Here is a 12147-nt window from a genome sequence, read left to right as displayed (position 1 = left end):
CACGTCTTCGCCGTCCGGGCTCTGTCTTTCTTTGTCCCCCCCCCTCTCACGTTTTCGGGCGCCACATCGCGAGGAGGCAAGCATCAACAACTCGAAGCGCAACAAGGGAGGCCAGGCAAGCGAGGGTTTGGACGAAGCATCAACAACTTGAAGCGCGGCAGAGCACAACCAGGTATGTGTGGGTGTGCGTCTTACTAACTCGTGGTGGGGGGGGTTGCTCTTGCACTTGCCTGCCATGCACGCGCACTCACATCCCCCTTCAAGGGTCGACCAACGTACCTGTGGCCATGGAGAAGGGGCAGAAGCGAACGAGGGCAGACGAAGTCAGGGCCCGGCGAGAGGTGGAGGACACACGACGCAGGCGAGACACCAAGCGCTACGAGGCCTGGTGCACGAAGCGGGAGGCGGGCGAGCAGCTTGGTGTGGACCCCATACCAACGTGCTGCCCCTGCTTTGACAACTGTGGTGAGTGCGCTAGTTCACTCAACGACTATGGGCCAAAGCGCAAGATCAACATCCACACACTTGAGGAGGAGTGTGCCCACCTCTGCCCCAATGGGCTGGACAGGGAAACACTGAAGCAGATCAGTGAGGACCCTGAGTGGCATCTTGCCCCACAGGCAAGCACCCCCCAAACCAGCAAGCCACACAGGCACTCAGGTAAGTTGCATTGTTATTCCATGTGTGTGTGTGCATGTGTGAGGTCAGGCAACAACTACTAGCAATGAACTGAATGGTGAATGTGCAGAACCTTTGGAGGCAATATGCAGGGTGACAAGTGTGATGGAAAAGCTAGGCCTTGTGGACTCTGCATCTCACCAACACAGGAGAAAGGCTAAGCAGCCCACTGCCCACCACCAGCATGAGGCAGGGGTCCAACACTCCTTCTCTCTTGACCTCAACACCACCAAGGACAACTCCATCACCTGCCACAAAACACTCTCCTCCTCCTTCTCCTTCTTCCACCCAGAGGACCAGTCCCTCCACTTTACACCCTACATCATTGGCCAGAAAAAGCAAGGTACCACTGTTCTCCCTTACCAACCCCATGATGGCCTCCCTCACTTTTATTTCTATTAATTAGCAGGGCAAGTGGATGTTGAGCCAAAGGAGTGCTACCTTGTGCATTACTGGCCAGAAGACTTGTACACCCTCTTCCACTCACAAGCCAAAGGGTAGTAATATAACATGAGTGGTTTGTGCAGTTTACCAGATCAGTGGTTGCCAGAGGAGGAAGCAACCAAGCCTGTGGAGAAGAAGTGTGTGGACCTGGGACCATGGGCCTTTAACAAGCTCCAGTCCCTTGGTAAATAACATCATGACCACAGCTGTACATCATGTTGTCCACAAGAAGGCCTGCTACACCAAACCTCAAGGCCTCCCACACCTCCATTTCATAGCTAAATTGACAAATTTGGTCCCAAAGGTGATCATCACCCACATGAGAAAAGTGGTGTATTGTGAGGTGTGCACTCTGCACAGAAAGCAAGAAAGGAACAAGGAGAAAGGAAAGTAGTTTGGCTTAACCACTCCAGCAGCAGCCATAGCCAAGTGGTCGGGCTTCGTTGCTCGCCAGGTGGATAAGGTCGTCGTCTTCGTCCAGGTCGTCGTCGATGGGCGATCGTGCCATGATATGCTGTGTGATGGCCGTCATCGCTTCTGTGATGCCGACGTCCTTCTTGGCCGACGTCACCATCCAGTCCAGGAAGCCGTGCTCCTTGCAGTACTGGTTCATGACGTCTTCGTTGAGCGGCACGTTGACGAGATCGCTCTTGTTGGCGACGAGGATGCAGGGAATGGGGTCGCCGTTGGCGAGGGCCACCTTCGCGTCGATGTCGCTCTTCCACTTGCGCACGGCCTCGAACGACGCCGGTCGCGTGAGGTCGAACACCACCAGGGCAGCCACCGCCTCCTTGTAGTACACCCGCGTGAGGTTTCCGTAGCGCTCTGCACGAAGACGGCAAGGTCAGCACCGGCTTTGCATTGCTCGGCGCGAGTGAGGAGATAGTACCTTGGCCAGCAATGTCCCAGAGTTGAAGCCAGGTCGTGGTCTTGGGGTTCAGCTTTACGGACTTCAACGCAAAGTCGACGCCGATCGTGCTCTGTGTGGGGTCAGGGTCAGGCTTTCTCGTTCTCCCCTTTCACTAGAACAAAAAGTGGAAAGAGGAGTGTACCTTGTAGGCATCGGAGAAGATGTTATCAACAGCTCGGCGGATGATCGCGGTCTTGCCTGCGCCGATGTCGCCGACGACGAGGATCTTGAAGACCAGCTCGCGTCTGTTCTGATCCATCACGGGCGAACCCGAAGGGCTGCTCGAGGTTGATGTGGTAGTGGTGGTAGTCTCGCCGAAGAAGGAGCCCATGCGCTTCATCTCTCTTGTGTGGATGGATATATTCGGTCGATGCTCGAATTAATCCGCTTCTCGATTCTGTATTACCCCGGCTGTGCTGCAGGTAGGCTATGCTCGGTTTCGGCGTTCGATTCGGTCTTGTGTCGTCGTGAAGGAGCACAGAAGCAGGTCATGGTGCTATTTATCCGAAACCCAGCAGCCGTGGAAGGGAAGTAGAAGTCACGATACCGGCACTCTCGTGCACAGCTTCGCTCTTCTTCTTGCGTGGCAAGCTTCTCTCTCGTTGCCAAGGCCGCTTCGGCAAAAAAGAAAAGAAAACAGAAAATGTGATAAGAAAAGCAAAAGACACAGGGCGGAAGATGGACGTGAGGAAGAGGAGGAACAAGAAGAAGTGGACAGGCACGCAGCGCCTGGCGCCTGCTCCGGAGGTGAAGAGGAGCGTGGGGAGCGTGGCTGCGTCATGGACTACGCTGTTTGATGCTGCTGTGGTGGCCCTCGTGCCTCAAGCGACCTCGGCCGCTACATGCCAGATGGTTGCCACCCAGTACGCCCTTCCTCCTCATCTGGCGAAGCACTTCGATTCTTCTTCCTCTGATTTGGCGCACCTAGGGTAGGAGAGATGGGCGGCGATTTGAGCGCGCGTGTGGTGGGGGCGATGCGACGCTGGCGCCTCGTGCAAGACCAACAGTCCCTCGAACTGGTGGCCCGGCTGACGGCCTTCTTCGACCCACCTTCTGTTGGCCGCCATCACCTGCCCCTCAAGTGCGCACCTCCTCCCATCGATTCGCGACCAGCCGCTGTTGTGCTGATCTTGAGGCGGTTGTGCCATGCAGCGAGTGGGGCCATCTGCCCCACGAGGCCTTGCGCGCGACAGCGAGCCTGTGGAGCAACATCTCCTCCATCGACGTCTCGCCACCGAAGCATGCGCCCGCCGAGGCCCATGTGGCCGTCGACGACGAGTGGCTGGAGGAGCTGGCCGAGAGCCCCGCAGCACAGAACCACCTGCAGGAGCTCAACCTCTCCGGCTGCCCGCACATCACCCTGCAGGGCCTGCGTCACTTGAAAGCCTTTCCGCACCTCAGGTACGTTCCCTCTTCCACCCCATCCACGCCGCCCCGCTAGTGACACCCCCAGCACATGACGCACCCTCTTACCACGGTGACCTTGTGTACGCACTACGCAGGAAGTTGCGCTTGAAGCGACCCGAGAACGCCCCAGAGCCTGGCGAAGACGACACAGACCTGTACCAAGTGTTGGTGGCGAGCTGCCCCATGCTGGAGGTATACTACTACCATGCACGCCACACGCTGACTCGCACATTGATCTCATGACGGTTTCATGCACCCAGTTTCTCGTGCTCGATGCTGAGCTACCACCGTTCACGTTTGCCGACCGGCTGAGCAAAGCTCCCTTCAGTGCGGTCTCCGACACCGAAGAGGGCGGCGAGACGGGCTCGGTGGTGCTGCCGCACCTGCGCCGACTGCGTGTGCCTGAGATCCCCATGCGCACGCTGGAGGTTCTTTGGCAGTCGGGCCGGCTCGCCTCCTTCCACGAGCTGGGCTTCAAGCTCCCTCGCATTCACCTCCCCACAACCACCAGCTACGCGGACATGCTCACAGCCTGCCCGAGCCTTCGCAATGCCGTGCTCACCGCCGATCACGCCGTTGAGATCAACGAGAAGTTTCAAGCCACCGGGTACGCCACCAACTCCCGTGCAGCGTAGGCTCACAAGGCGCCCAACTTACGTGCACCCCGCAACTTGGTCAGATCGGTGCCGGGTTTCCTGGCCGAGTGCGTCAACCTGGATCTCAACGGCATATCGCTGTCCCTTCTGCAGCACTGCCCTCGGCTCGAGAAGCTGTCCCTGTTCGAGGGTGACTGGACATTTGCCGACTTCGGCACTGGCTTCCCTCGGCTGGCCCACCTCCGCCGCCTCACGCTCAGCTCGCTCGATATCACCAACGACAACCCGGACGACCAGCCCGACCCTCCGGCCGCCGAGGCGACAGCCCCGTCGCCAGCGCGATCCATGTGGCGGGCGGTCTTCAGCGCAGTGCCCAAGCTGGAGTACCTCAAGGTGACCGACTGCGAATGCGGCACGGCCGAGCTCGTTGACTCTCTTCGCCTGCTGACCAACCTCAAATCGCTCACTCTCACGGACCTCCCGGGCCTGTCGACGGCCATCACGCTCGAAGCCATCGCCTCCGTGCCGTCACTCACCGAACTTGTGCTCGAACTGACACCGGACCCGACGGGCACCGCACCGGGACAGACAGTCCGCTTGTGTCATGGTCGCCTCGAGCACATCCGCCTCTCGGCCAGGCTGTACACCAACCAATCGACCAGCCTCCAGCTCGAGTGCCCGCGGCTGCGCACCTGCGAGCTGTCCTTCGACCGTCTCGACGTCGCCACAGTGACCGACAGTCTGCGTGCGAGATCGCCTCTCCTCAGGCGCCTCGCGCTGGGCAAATTGTTAGAGTGGCCCGTGGGAGTGACGTCCCGGTGGCTGTGTGAGCTGGTGGCCGACTTCCCGCTCCTGCAATCGCTCAGCGTCACGTCGCGCCAGTTGCCCGTCAGCGCGCGCGATCCACGTGCCGACCCGTCGCTGCCACTGACTCACCTCTCGCTGCGCGTGTCGCTCTCGGACGACGGCGCCATGCGGCAGCTCCTGCAGGCGTGCCCGTACCTTCGATGCCTCGACCTGGCCGTCACCTTCCCTCAAGCGAGCCTCGGTTCTGCGCTACCGGCACTGCCCTCCGTCACCGCGCTGCGCCTCGACGAGGTGATGTTCCCTCGAGGGGCTCGACTCGACCTGGCGGCGATCACACCCAACGCAGAGCAGGTGAGCCTGACGTCAGTCCACGTCGACAGGCTGGTGGCTGTCCGCTGCCACGCGCTGCGCAATCTGGAGATGCGAAACTGCCTGCGCATGAATCAGGTGGAGATTGCCGACGCGCCGCGGCTCGAGAAGGTGCGGTTTGACGGGCCGCCGGGCCAGCAGCCGCAGTGGAGGCTCCGGCGCTGCCCGCTGGTCTCGCTCGTGCTGGGCAATGCGAGGGGCGCGTCACACGGACCCGGCGGCTGGGACGACTACTACGAATTCCTCGACGACCCCGATGATGACTTTGACGACTACTACGACGACTACGATGACTACCACGACGACGACCTGGACGACTTTCCCTACGATGAGGATCCTGATTACTACTCCGAGGACGAGTATCCTGATGACCTTGAAGAGCAAGACCTCATCGACGCCGAAATCGACGCCCAACAGGAGGAGCAAGACCTCCTCGACGCTGAAATCGATGCCCAGCAGGAGGAGCAGGACTTCCTCGACGCCCAGATGGCCGCCCGCCTGGACGAGGAGCAAGACCTCATCGACGCCGAAATCGATGCCCAGCAGGAGGAGCAGGACTTCCTCGACGCCCAGATGGCTGCCCGCCTGGACGAGGAGCAAGACCTCTTCGACGCTGAAATCGATGCCCAGCAGGAGGAGCAAGACCTCCTCGACGCCCAGATCGCTGACCGGCTCTACGATGACGACCACTACCACGACAGCGACCAGGACTAAGCGACGTGTGCCCGGTGTTCGGTTGGTGCCTCGTCGTTCTGCGAACGAAAACTTTGGCCTTTTCGCTGCGCCTTGTTGCGTGCGAAGTAAAGATTGAAATCTTCGAAGGCAAAGGCCAAGCACTCGTGACACACCACTCGCCAAGATGGGTAATGGACCGGCGAGACCTGAGAACTATGGCGAGCGCAAGCCCACCCATTTGTGCGGCGAATGGACGTCGCCGCACGGTCAGAGAATCGAGCTGAGATTGGGCGACATCACCATGGAGGACACAACGGCCATCGTCAACGCCGCCAACAGTCGGCTCATGCACGGCTCAGGCGTCGCGGGCGCAATCAGCAAACGAGGAGGCCCCATGATTCAAGACGAAAGTGATAGCATAATCAAGAGGAGGAAGGTACGCGTACCCCCCCCCTCTCTTTCCTCAACTACCCCATCCACCGTTCTCCCAGGGTCATTCTTCCCCATTCACTTGTATTAAATATTATTTAAATAAAAATTAATTCGCTGAACCGTGGTGCCCGCGTTGTTGCAGGAAGTGCCCACGGGCGAGGCGGTGTTCACCAAGGGCTACTGGTTGTGGGCGCCCTACGTCATTCATACAGTAGGCCCCACCTGGGCCGGAGGCAAAAAGGGTACAAACCGCTGCCATGTCTCGTCTTCATTGACCCTCGTTTTTTTACACGCCACCGGTGGCGCTGCTCTGATCAGGCGAGCCCGAGGAGCTGGTGTCGGCGGTGAAGAGCAGCCTCATCATCGCCGAGAAGAAGAGATGGAACTCCATCGCGATACCGGCCATTAGCTCGGGCATCTTCGGGTAGCGTCCCTTTTCCACCTCACTGAGGGTTGTGTCGGTCTGACCTCCCTCCCTCTCTCTCCTTTCACGCCACCAGCTTCCCCAAGACCCTGTGCGCTGAGCTGATGTTCAAGACGGTCATGGAGTGGTTCGACGTTCGTACTCCCGCTTGTCATATGCGATTGCGTGGATTTGCCAGCCAGACTGACGTCGCTCAACAATTCACTCCACTTACTTCAGGAGAACCCCAAGAGCCGGCTGCGTCTCGTGCGCTTCACCAACTTTGACAAGCCCACCGTTATCGTGTTCCAGAAGCAGTACGAGGTACGGCCACTCGCGTGCACAATCAAACGCGCTCCTGACTGCTGGAGACGTCGTTTCGCTAACGACGACACACGCACACGCGACGGATTGTCTTGGACCGAGAGCAGAAGGTGGTGGGGCCGCTCGACGAAAGCCTGGTGGTGGTCGATGACCCACCGCCGAAGAAGAAGCCGCAGGCCCGCAAGCCGGCCGCCAAGGTCGAAGAGTCGTCCTCTTCCAGTGATGAAGACGAAGAGGAGGAGACCGGGGACAAGGGCAAGGGCAAGGGCAAGAAGCCGCAAAAGAAGGGCGACTCCTCGGACGAAGGCGAAGAAGAAGAGGAGCGAGAGGAACCCGCCAAGAAGAAGAAGGACGACGAAAAGCCGGAGGAGACCGCTGCTGCCGTACCGGCGGCGTCCAAGAAGGAGAGCTCCGGTGGTGAAGAAGACGAGAGTGAGTCGTCGAGCAGCAGCGGTGAGGAAGACGCATAAAGAGAGAAGAGGCCACCACCAATATATTTATAAAAAAACCTGGAAGTGTCAGGCTGCCGATCACACCACTTGCTTGTCGACAGAAAGGCCGCACAGAGGGGAAGACCCACAAAGGCGTTGTTGGGCGCCGCTTCTGGCGTTCTCAATCTTTCCTCCTCTCGCCTCAACTAAAGTAGAACTGGCGTGGGCGGGTGGTTCGCTTGGATTGCTTCGCCATAGACAGAGAGAGGAGAAGTAGCAAATGTTTGGTGTAAAGACGAAGACGGCGGCGGCACCGAAGGAGAATGTCTTCTTCACGCAGGAGATGATGGAGATTTTGGACGAGATTGACCGAACGCGGCATCAGCAGAAGGCTTTGGACGCTGATGTGGAGGCCGCTTGCAAACGCATGATCGATAAGAAATTCGATAATAAGCTGCTGGACGAGCTGGAGAGCCTTGAGAAGCAAGAAGTCGATCTCGAAAACAAGCACATGCGCCTCTGCAGGGACTATCTCACCCTCAAGCAGAAGGTGCTCTTGCACGCACCCCCCCCCGGTGCGTGAGATTAATTACTAATGGCGTGTCTTGCGTCCCTCGTAAAGGTGCGTCGTGAGGTGTTGAAGAAGGAAAAGGACAAACTCGCGGTGCCTGCCATTGTGGTGGATGAGATCCTCGACAGCGCCTCTCTTTCAGTCATTGAGACGCGCGTGTTCGGTACTCTACAACAACCCCCTCTCCCCTTTTCTTTGCAACGTTGCGCTCGCCGTTCCCTTTCATTTACCCACGTCTTGCTGGTCTGCGTTTGGTCGCGTTCCGTTTTCCTGCACCTCCACACACAGGCAAATCTACAAAGTCGTACCTGACCAAGGGCGAAGAGCTCACGCACGATCTCTCGACGTGGGAGTTGGATCCCTCCGAGATCAAGGTCTTCGAGAAGCAGAAGCTGGGCAAGGGCACGTTCGGATCCGTCGTGAAGGGTAAGTGGCTCACCGGTGTCAAGCGCCGCACATGTGGATTGTTGTTGGTTTGCTCCTGATCGTTTGCGTTGCTTACGATCGCACTGCGCTTCAGGCCAGCTGCGCGGTAAGACCGTGGCAGTGAAGACGATCGACGCCAACTGGAAGTCCGATGGCGAAGTCCACACCAAGATTCTCGACGACTTCCGTAACGAGTGTGCTGTCATGACGAAGCTTCTTCATCCCAATGTACGTTGGCTCTGCTTCTTCGAGCAGATGCGAGATGTTACTGGGCGCTTAGGCCGGTACTTGTCGGCAACAGGTACTGCTGTTGATGGGCGTGTGCCTGGAGCCCGAGCAGGGAAAGCTGATCATGGTCACCGAGCTCATGCCCCGCGGATCCGTGTTCGATCTGCTTCACAACAGCGACGGTACAGACTGCCTTTCTCCCCGATCTGGCTTTCGTCTTGGCGCGGCGCCCGTCTAAACAGTTGCGTTGTCTTCCCTTGGCCAGATGAGATTTCGTTCAAGCAGAGGATGCGCTTCGCCCGCGACACTGCCTTGGGCGTGAACTGGCTGCACCTCTCCAATCCTCCCATCTTGTACGTCTTTTCGCTGCTCCATTACTGCTTTGACAACGCTTCTCGCTTCCCAATCAGCACCATCTCACCTGTGTCTGCGCTGCCCAGGCATCTCGATCTCAAGACCCAGAATATCCTGGTGGATGAGAACTGGGTGGCCAAGGTAGCCGACTTTGGTCTTTCGCGCATCAAGAAGAAGGACCAGAAGGGCGCTGTCGGCAGTCCCCTCTACATGGCTCCCGAAGTTTTGGCGGAGCAGCCCTACAGCGAAAAGGCCGATGTGTACAGGTAACGCAGTCACCACCGATCTCCATGCTAGCGCCACCACGTACACAGCTGATTCTCTCTGTGTGCCTTTCTCCTCAGTTTTGGCATCATCTTGTGGGAGCTCCTCACCCAAATGATTCCCTACGAGGACAAGGACTTCGAGACTGTGGCAGGTTTGGTTTCTCGCCTCGCCTCCCCTCCCCTGCTCTTAACAACGCACAGTGGGCTCGTTCCCGAGGGCGAAAGTAACCAGTTTTTATTGATGTGGCCGACAGATGTGTTCCGCTATGTTGTGAAGCAGCAGAAGCGCCCGACCATGCCTGACCACTGCCCGGCGCGACTCGCGAAGCTTATCGGAGCGTGCCTGGAGCATGACCCCCGCAAGCGTCCCTCTTTCAAAACGATCCTCGAGGGCCAAGTGCTTGATGAAAGTACGACCCAGTCTATCATCGTTAGGGCGGTTCAACGATTGGCTGACCGCCTTCTCCGTCCTTATATGTGTAGTCATGCTGGACGCCATCATCAGCGATGCCAACTCACTGGCACGCGAGTTTTGGCTCAAGTCCTTCAAGACCAGGGAGGGCACCATCCGCGACAGCGTACCCTGGAAGGAATTCGCTAAGGTACTGATCAAGTAGTCCAGCCCTCCCACCGTTGTTTCTCTTCCAACCGCGGAGCAACCTCCCCCCCAGACCTTCATCAAGTACTGCAGCATTCAGCTGCCAAAGAAGACCACGTGGAAGGACGCTCTCATAATCAAGGCGCTTCACCTTGTCTTGGGTATGTATTGTTGTTGAGGTATCGTTGCTGGCGGGCATCAAGATGCTGACTGGTCGCCGTTGCTCCTTTTGTGCGTGCAGTCCCCAACGCTGCTGACTCCACCGGAGGCCAGGTTTCGATTGAGGACTTTGGCAATGTGCTCGAGTGGTTCGGGCCTTTCACTCCCGACGAGACCTTCCCCAAGCGGGTTCAAGACATCATTAAGATGAAGTACGGGCTCCCTTTGTCGTGTCTTCTTTGGCACGTGCGTGTGTCTGATGTCGGTCGTCATCGGCCACCTACAGCGGCTTCTACGGTGACATCACGAGTGAGAACGCTGAACGTCAGATGGCGGGCAAGAAGGTGGGCACCTACATCATCCGCTTCAGCTCCAAGCCCGGCTACTACACCGTTACTGCCATGGAGAGCGAGGGTCAGCTCAAACACTACCGGTAACGTTTTTATATTTCTGCTCCCCTCCAGCTGCCCCTCCGCCTCTGAACGCTCACGCCCAAATGTGTTATGACCAACAGAATCAAGCACCGAGCGGGCAGCGGCTTCACGCTGGGCTCGCAGGAGTATCCCACCCTCAAGGAGCTTCTCAAGGCTCGCAAGAAGGACCTCGGCCTCAAGGTATTGTATTCTGCTCCTTTCCCCCCCCCCCATTCATATGTTGGACCTTTCACTCACGCGCGCTTTGTTCTCCATTCCAGCGAGCGCTGATGGGTTCCAAGTACGCGCAACTCTTTGTCGCTCACGACTCGCACATGGACGCCGACTACGCTCGCCTGGCCGACTGAGATGAGACGTGGACATCAGTCGAAATATGTTTTAAATATGTGTTGTGCATGTTACATTGGTCCAAGATGTTGAAGTGGCCTGTCGAGTTTGAACCACGCAACAAAGAGCTTCTGGTTCTACTTCCTGGCCGGTCTGCCTGGCCTTTCCCGCTTTCTCATTCCTTTTCGAGGCAAAAGCGTCCCATAATTTTTGGGCAAAGGCTGGCGGTATACTTGTCGACTATAAGTAGCACCAGGGCATCAGTTTTCTTTCAGTTCTAAACCCACGCTCGACCGGACGCAGGGGCTGCTGCGCTCGATTTGCACCGAGGGAGGTCGAAAATAAGAATAATTAAACAGAAATCGAGAGAGATTAAGAGAGATCGAATAGAGATTTGCAGCGGCACTCACTCGTCAGGGGAGTGTGGAGGAGAGGTCTACGTCGGCAGACAGCGTGATGAAGCGAAATGCCAGCAAAAAGGGGGGTGGCAACCTCGAAGGGCTGCTCATGTTCGGCGATGCGCTACCCCCTGAATTGGTGGCTGGTGCTAAAGCCTTGGGCATGGGCGGAATGGGCTTTGCACAAGGACTGCTCGCAGAGGGCGGCAACGTTGGTGCAGGTACGCCCCCCCCCACAATGGGCGATCCTTTAGTATCAATTCTGACGCCTTCCCTCCGCAAAAGATGATGGTGGAGGAGAGAAGGCGCCTGATGCGATCGATTTTGAGGACATGAGCGACGGCGAGGTGGATGACTTTGAGGAGGATGAGCCCGAAATCAAAAAGGAGAAGGAAGAGGATGCCGAGGAGGTGAGGGCGAAGGCTGCTGAGATGGCGCGAACGCTCAAGTCCAAGCTGGCTGCGGGTGCCGCGAAGAAGGGAGGCGACGACTACGATGACGACTACGACGCCGACTCATCATCGCTGCCTAGCTTCCCCGCTGCCGCCCTGCACGCCAACGGCGCAGCACCAAAACCTTCGACCACCACAATGCCAACTGCTGCTGCCGCAGCGCCACCGTCGGCCGCCACCGTGTTCGCCTCGCCTCTCCCCATCAAGCAAGAGCCACACGTCGATGCCGGCGGGATGGGACTCGACGAGATGGAGAAGGCTCTTTTCAGCGATGAGGACGAGGAGGAGCCCAGCGAGATGGACGAGGACACCAGCAGCCAGCTGTCCCGGGACTCGATGCCGCCACCAGCCGCCGCCGCCGCGGGCCAGATGAATCCTGCCGACTCGGGTCCGGTGCTACCGCCGGCCATCGCGGCCGTGCTGAGCGGCAACGCCATCGTTCTCACGCCGTCGGTGAA

The 12147-nt window shown here is 58.2% G+C and overlaps 6 protein-coding genes across 6 annotated transcripts in view; 5 read left to right on the top strand and 1 right to left on the bottom strand.

Moving 5' to 3' along the window:
- Positions 1-287: 287 nt before the first annotated feature.
- On the top strand, positions 288-1179 carry ACA1_090000 (uncharacterized protein; the record flags this gene model as incomplete). Its single annotated transcript, XM_004338667.1, has 3 exons — positions 288-660; positions 872-1021; positions 1088-1179. The coding sequence occupies 3 exons, from the start codon at positions 288-290 to the stop codon at positions 1177-1179; spliced, it is 615 nt and encodes a 204-aa protein (XP_004338715.1).
- Positions 1180-1522: 343 nt separating this feature from the next.
- ACA1_089990 (Ras subfamily protein) lies at positions 1523-2372 on the bottom strand (the record flags this gene model as incomplete). Its single annotated transcript, XM_004338666.1, has 3 exons — positions 1523-1947; positions 2012-2138; positions 2175-2372. The coding sequence occupies 3 exons, from the start codon at positions 2370-2372 to the stop codon at positions 1523-1525; spliced, it is 750 nt and encodes a 249-aa protein (XP_004338714.1).
- A 338-nt stretch (positions 2373-2710) lies between these two features.
- Positions 2711-5925, top strand: ACA1_089980 (uncharacterized protein; the record flags this gene model as incomplete). The annotated part of the gene is made up of 6 exons (XM_004338665.1): positions 2711-2895; positions 2961-3113; positions 3185-3433; positions 3535-3631; positions 3700-4046; positions 4119-5925. 6 exons carry the CDS (start codon positions 2711-2713, stop codon positions 5923-5925), a joined length of 2838 nt encoding a protein of 945 aa, XP_004338713.1.
- Positions 5926-6070: 145 nt separating this feature from the next.
- On the top strand, positions 6071-7515 carry ACA1_089970 (macro domain containing protein; the record flags this gene model as incomplete). The annotated part of the gene is made up of 6 exons (XM_004338664.1): positions 6071-6322; positions 6461-6560; positions 6637-6742; positions 6819-6876; positions 6962-7045; positions 7153-7515. The coding sequence occupies 6 exons, from the start codon at positions 6071-6073 to the stop codon at positions 7513-7515; spliced, it is 963 nt and encodes a 320-aa protein (XP_004338712.1).
- Positions 7516-7822: 307 nt separating this feature from the next.
- Positions 7823-10859, top strand: ACA1_089960 (Dual specificity protein kinase; the record flags this gene model as incomplete). Its single annotated transcript, XM_004338663.1, has 15 exons — positions 7823-8026; positions 8099-8210; positions 8336-8473; positions 8568-8701; positions 8775-8883; positions 8967-9054; positions 9142-9321; positions 9400-9473; positions 9576-9731; positions 9805-9923; positions 9993-10080; positions 10161-10290; positions 10365-10511; positions 10593-10692; positions 10773-10859. 15 exons carry the CDS (start codon positions 7823-7825, stop codon positions 10857-10859), a joined length of 1866 nt encoding a protein of 621 aa, XP_004338711.1.
- Positions 10860-11295: 436 nt separating this feature from the next.
- Positions 11296-12147, top strand: part of ACA1_089850 (bromodomain domain containing protein) — a gene marked incomplete at both ends in the record, with an annotated part of 6556 nt that continues 5704 nt past the window's right edge. The window contains 2 exons of the mRNA XM_004338662.1: positions 11296-11458; positions 11523-12138. Of these exons, the coding sequence (XP_004338710.1) occupies positions 11296-11458; positions 11523-12138 (779 nt within the window). The remainder of the gene's footprint in view (positions 11459-11522; positions 12139-12147) is intronic.

This window comes from Acanthamoeba castellanii, assembly GCF_000313135.1.
Source record: "Acanthamoeba castellanii str. Neff unplaced genomic scaffold scf7180000084639, whole genome shotgun sequence".
NCBI classification, from domain to species: domain Eukaryota; phylum Discosea; order Longamoebia; family Acanthamoebidae; genus Acanthamoeba; species Acanthamoeba castellanii.
Note: the sequence above shows the minus strand (reverse complement) of the source record. Positions and strands in the feature narration are given on the sequence as shown.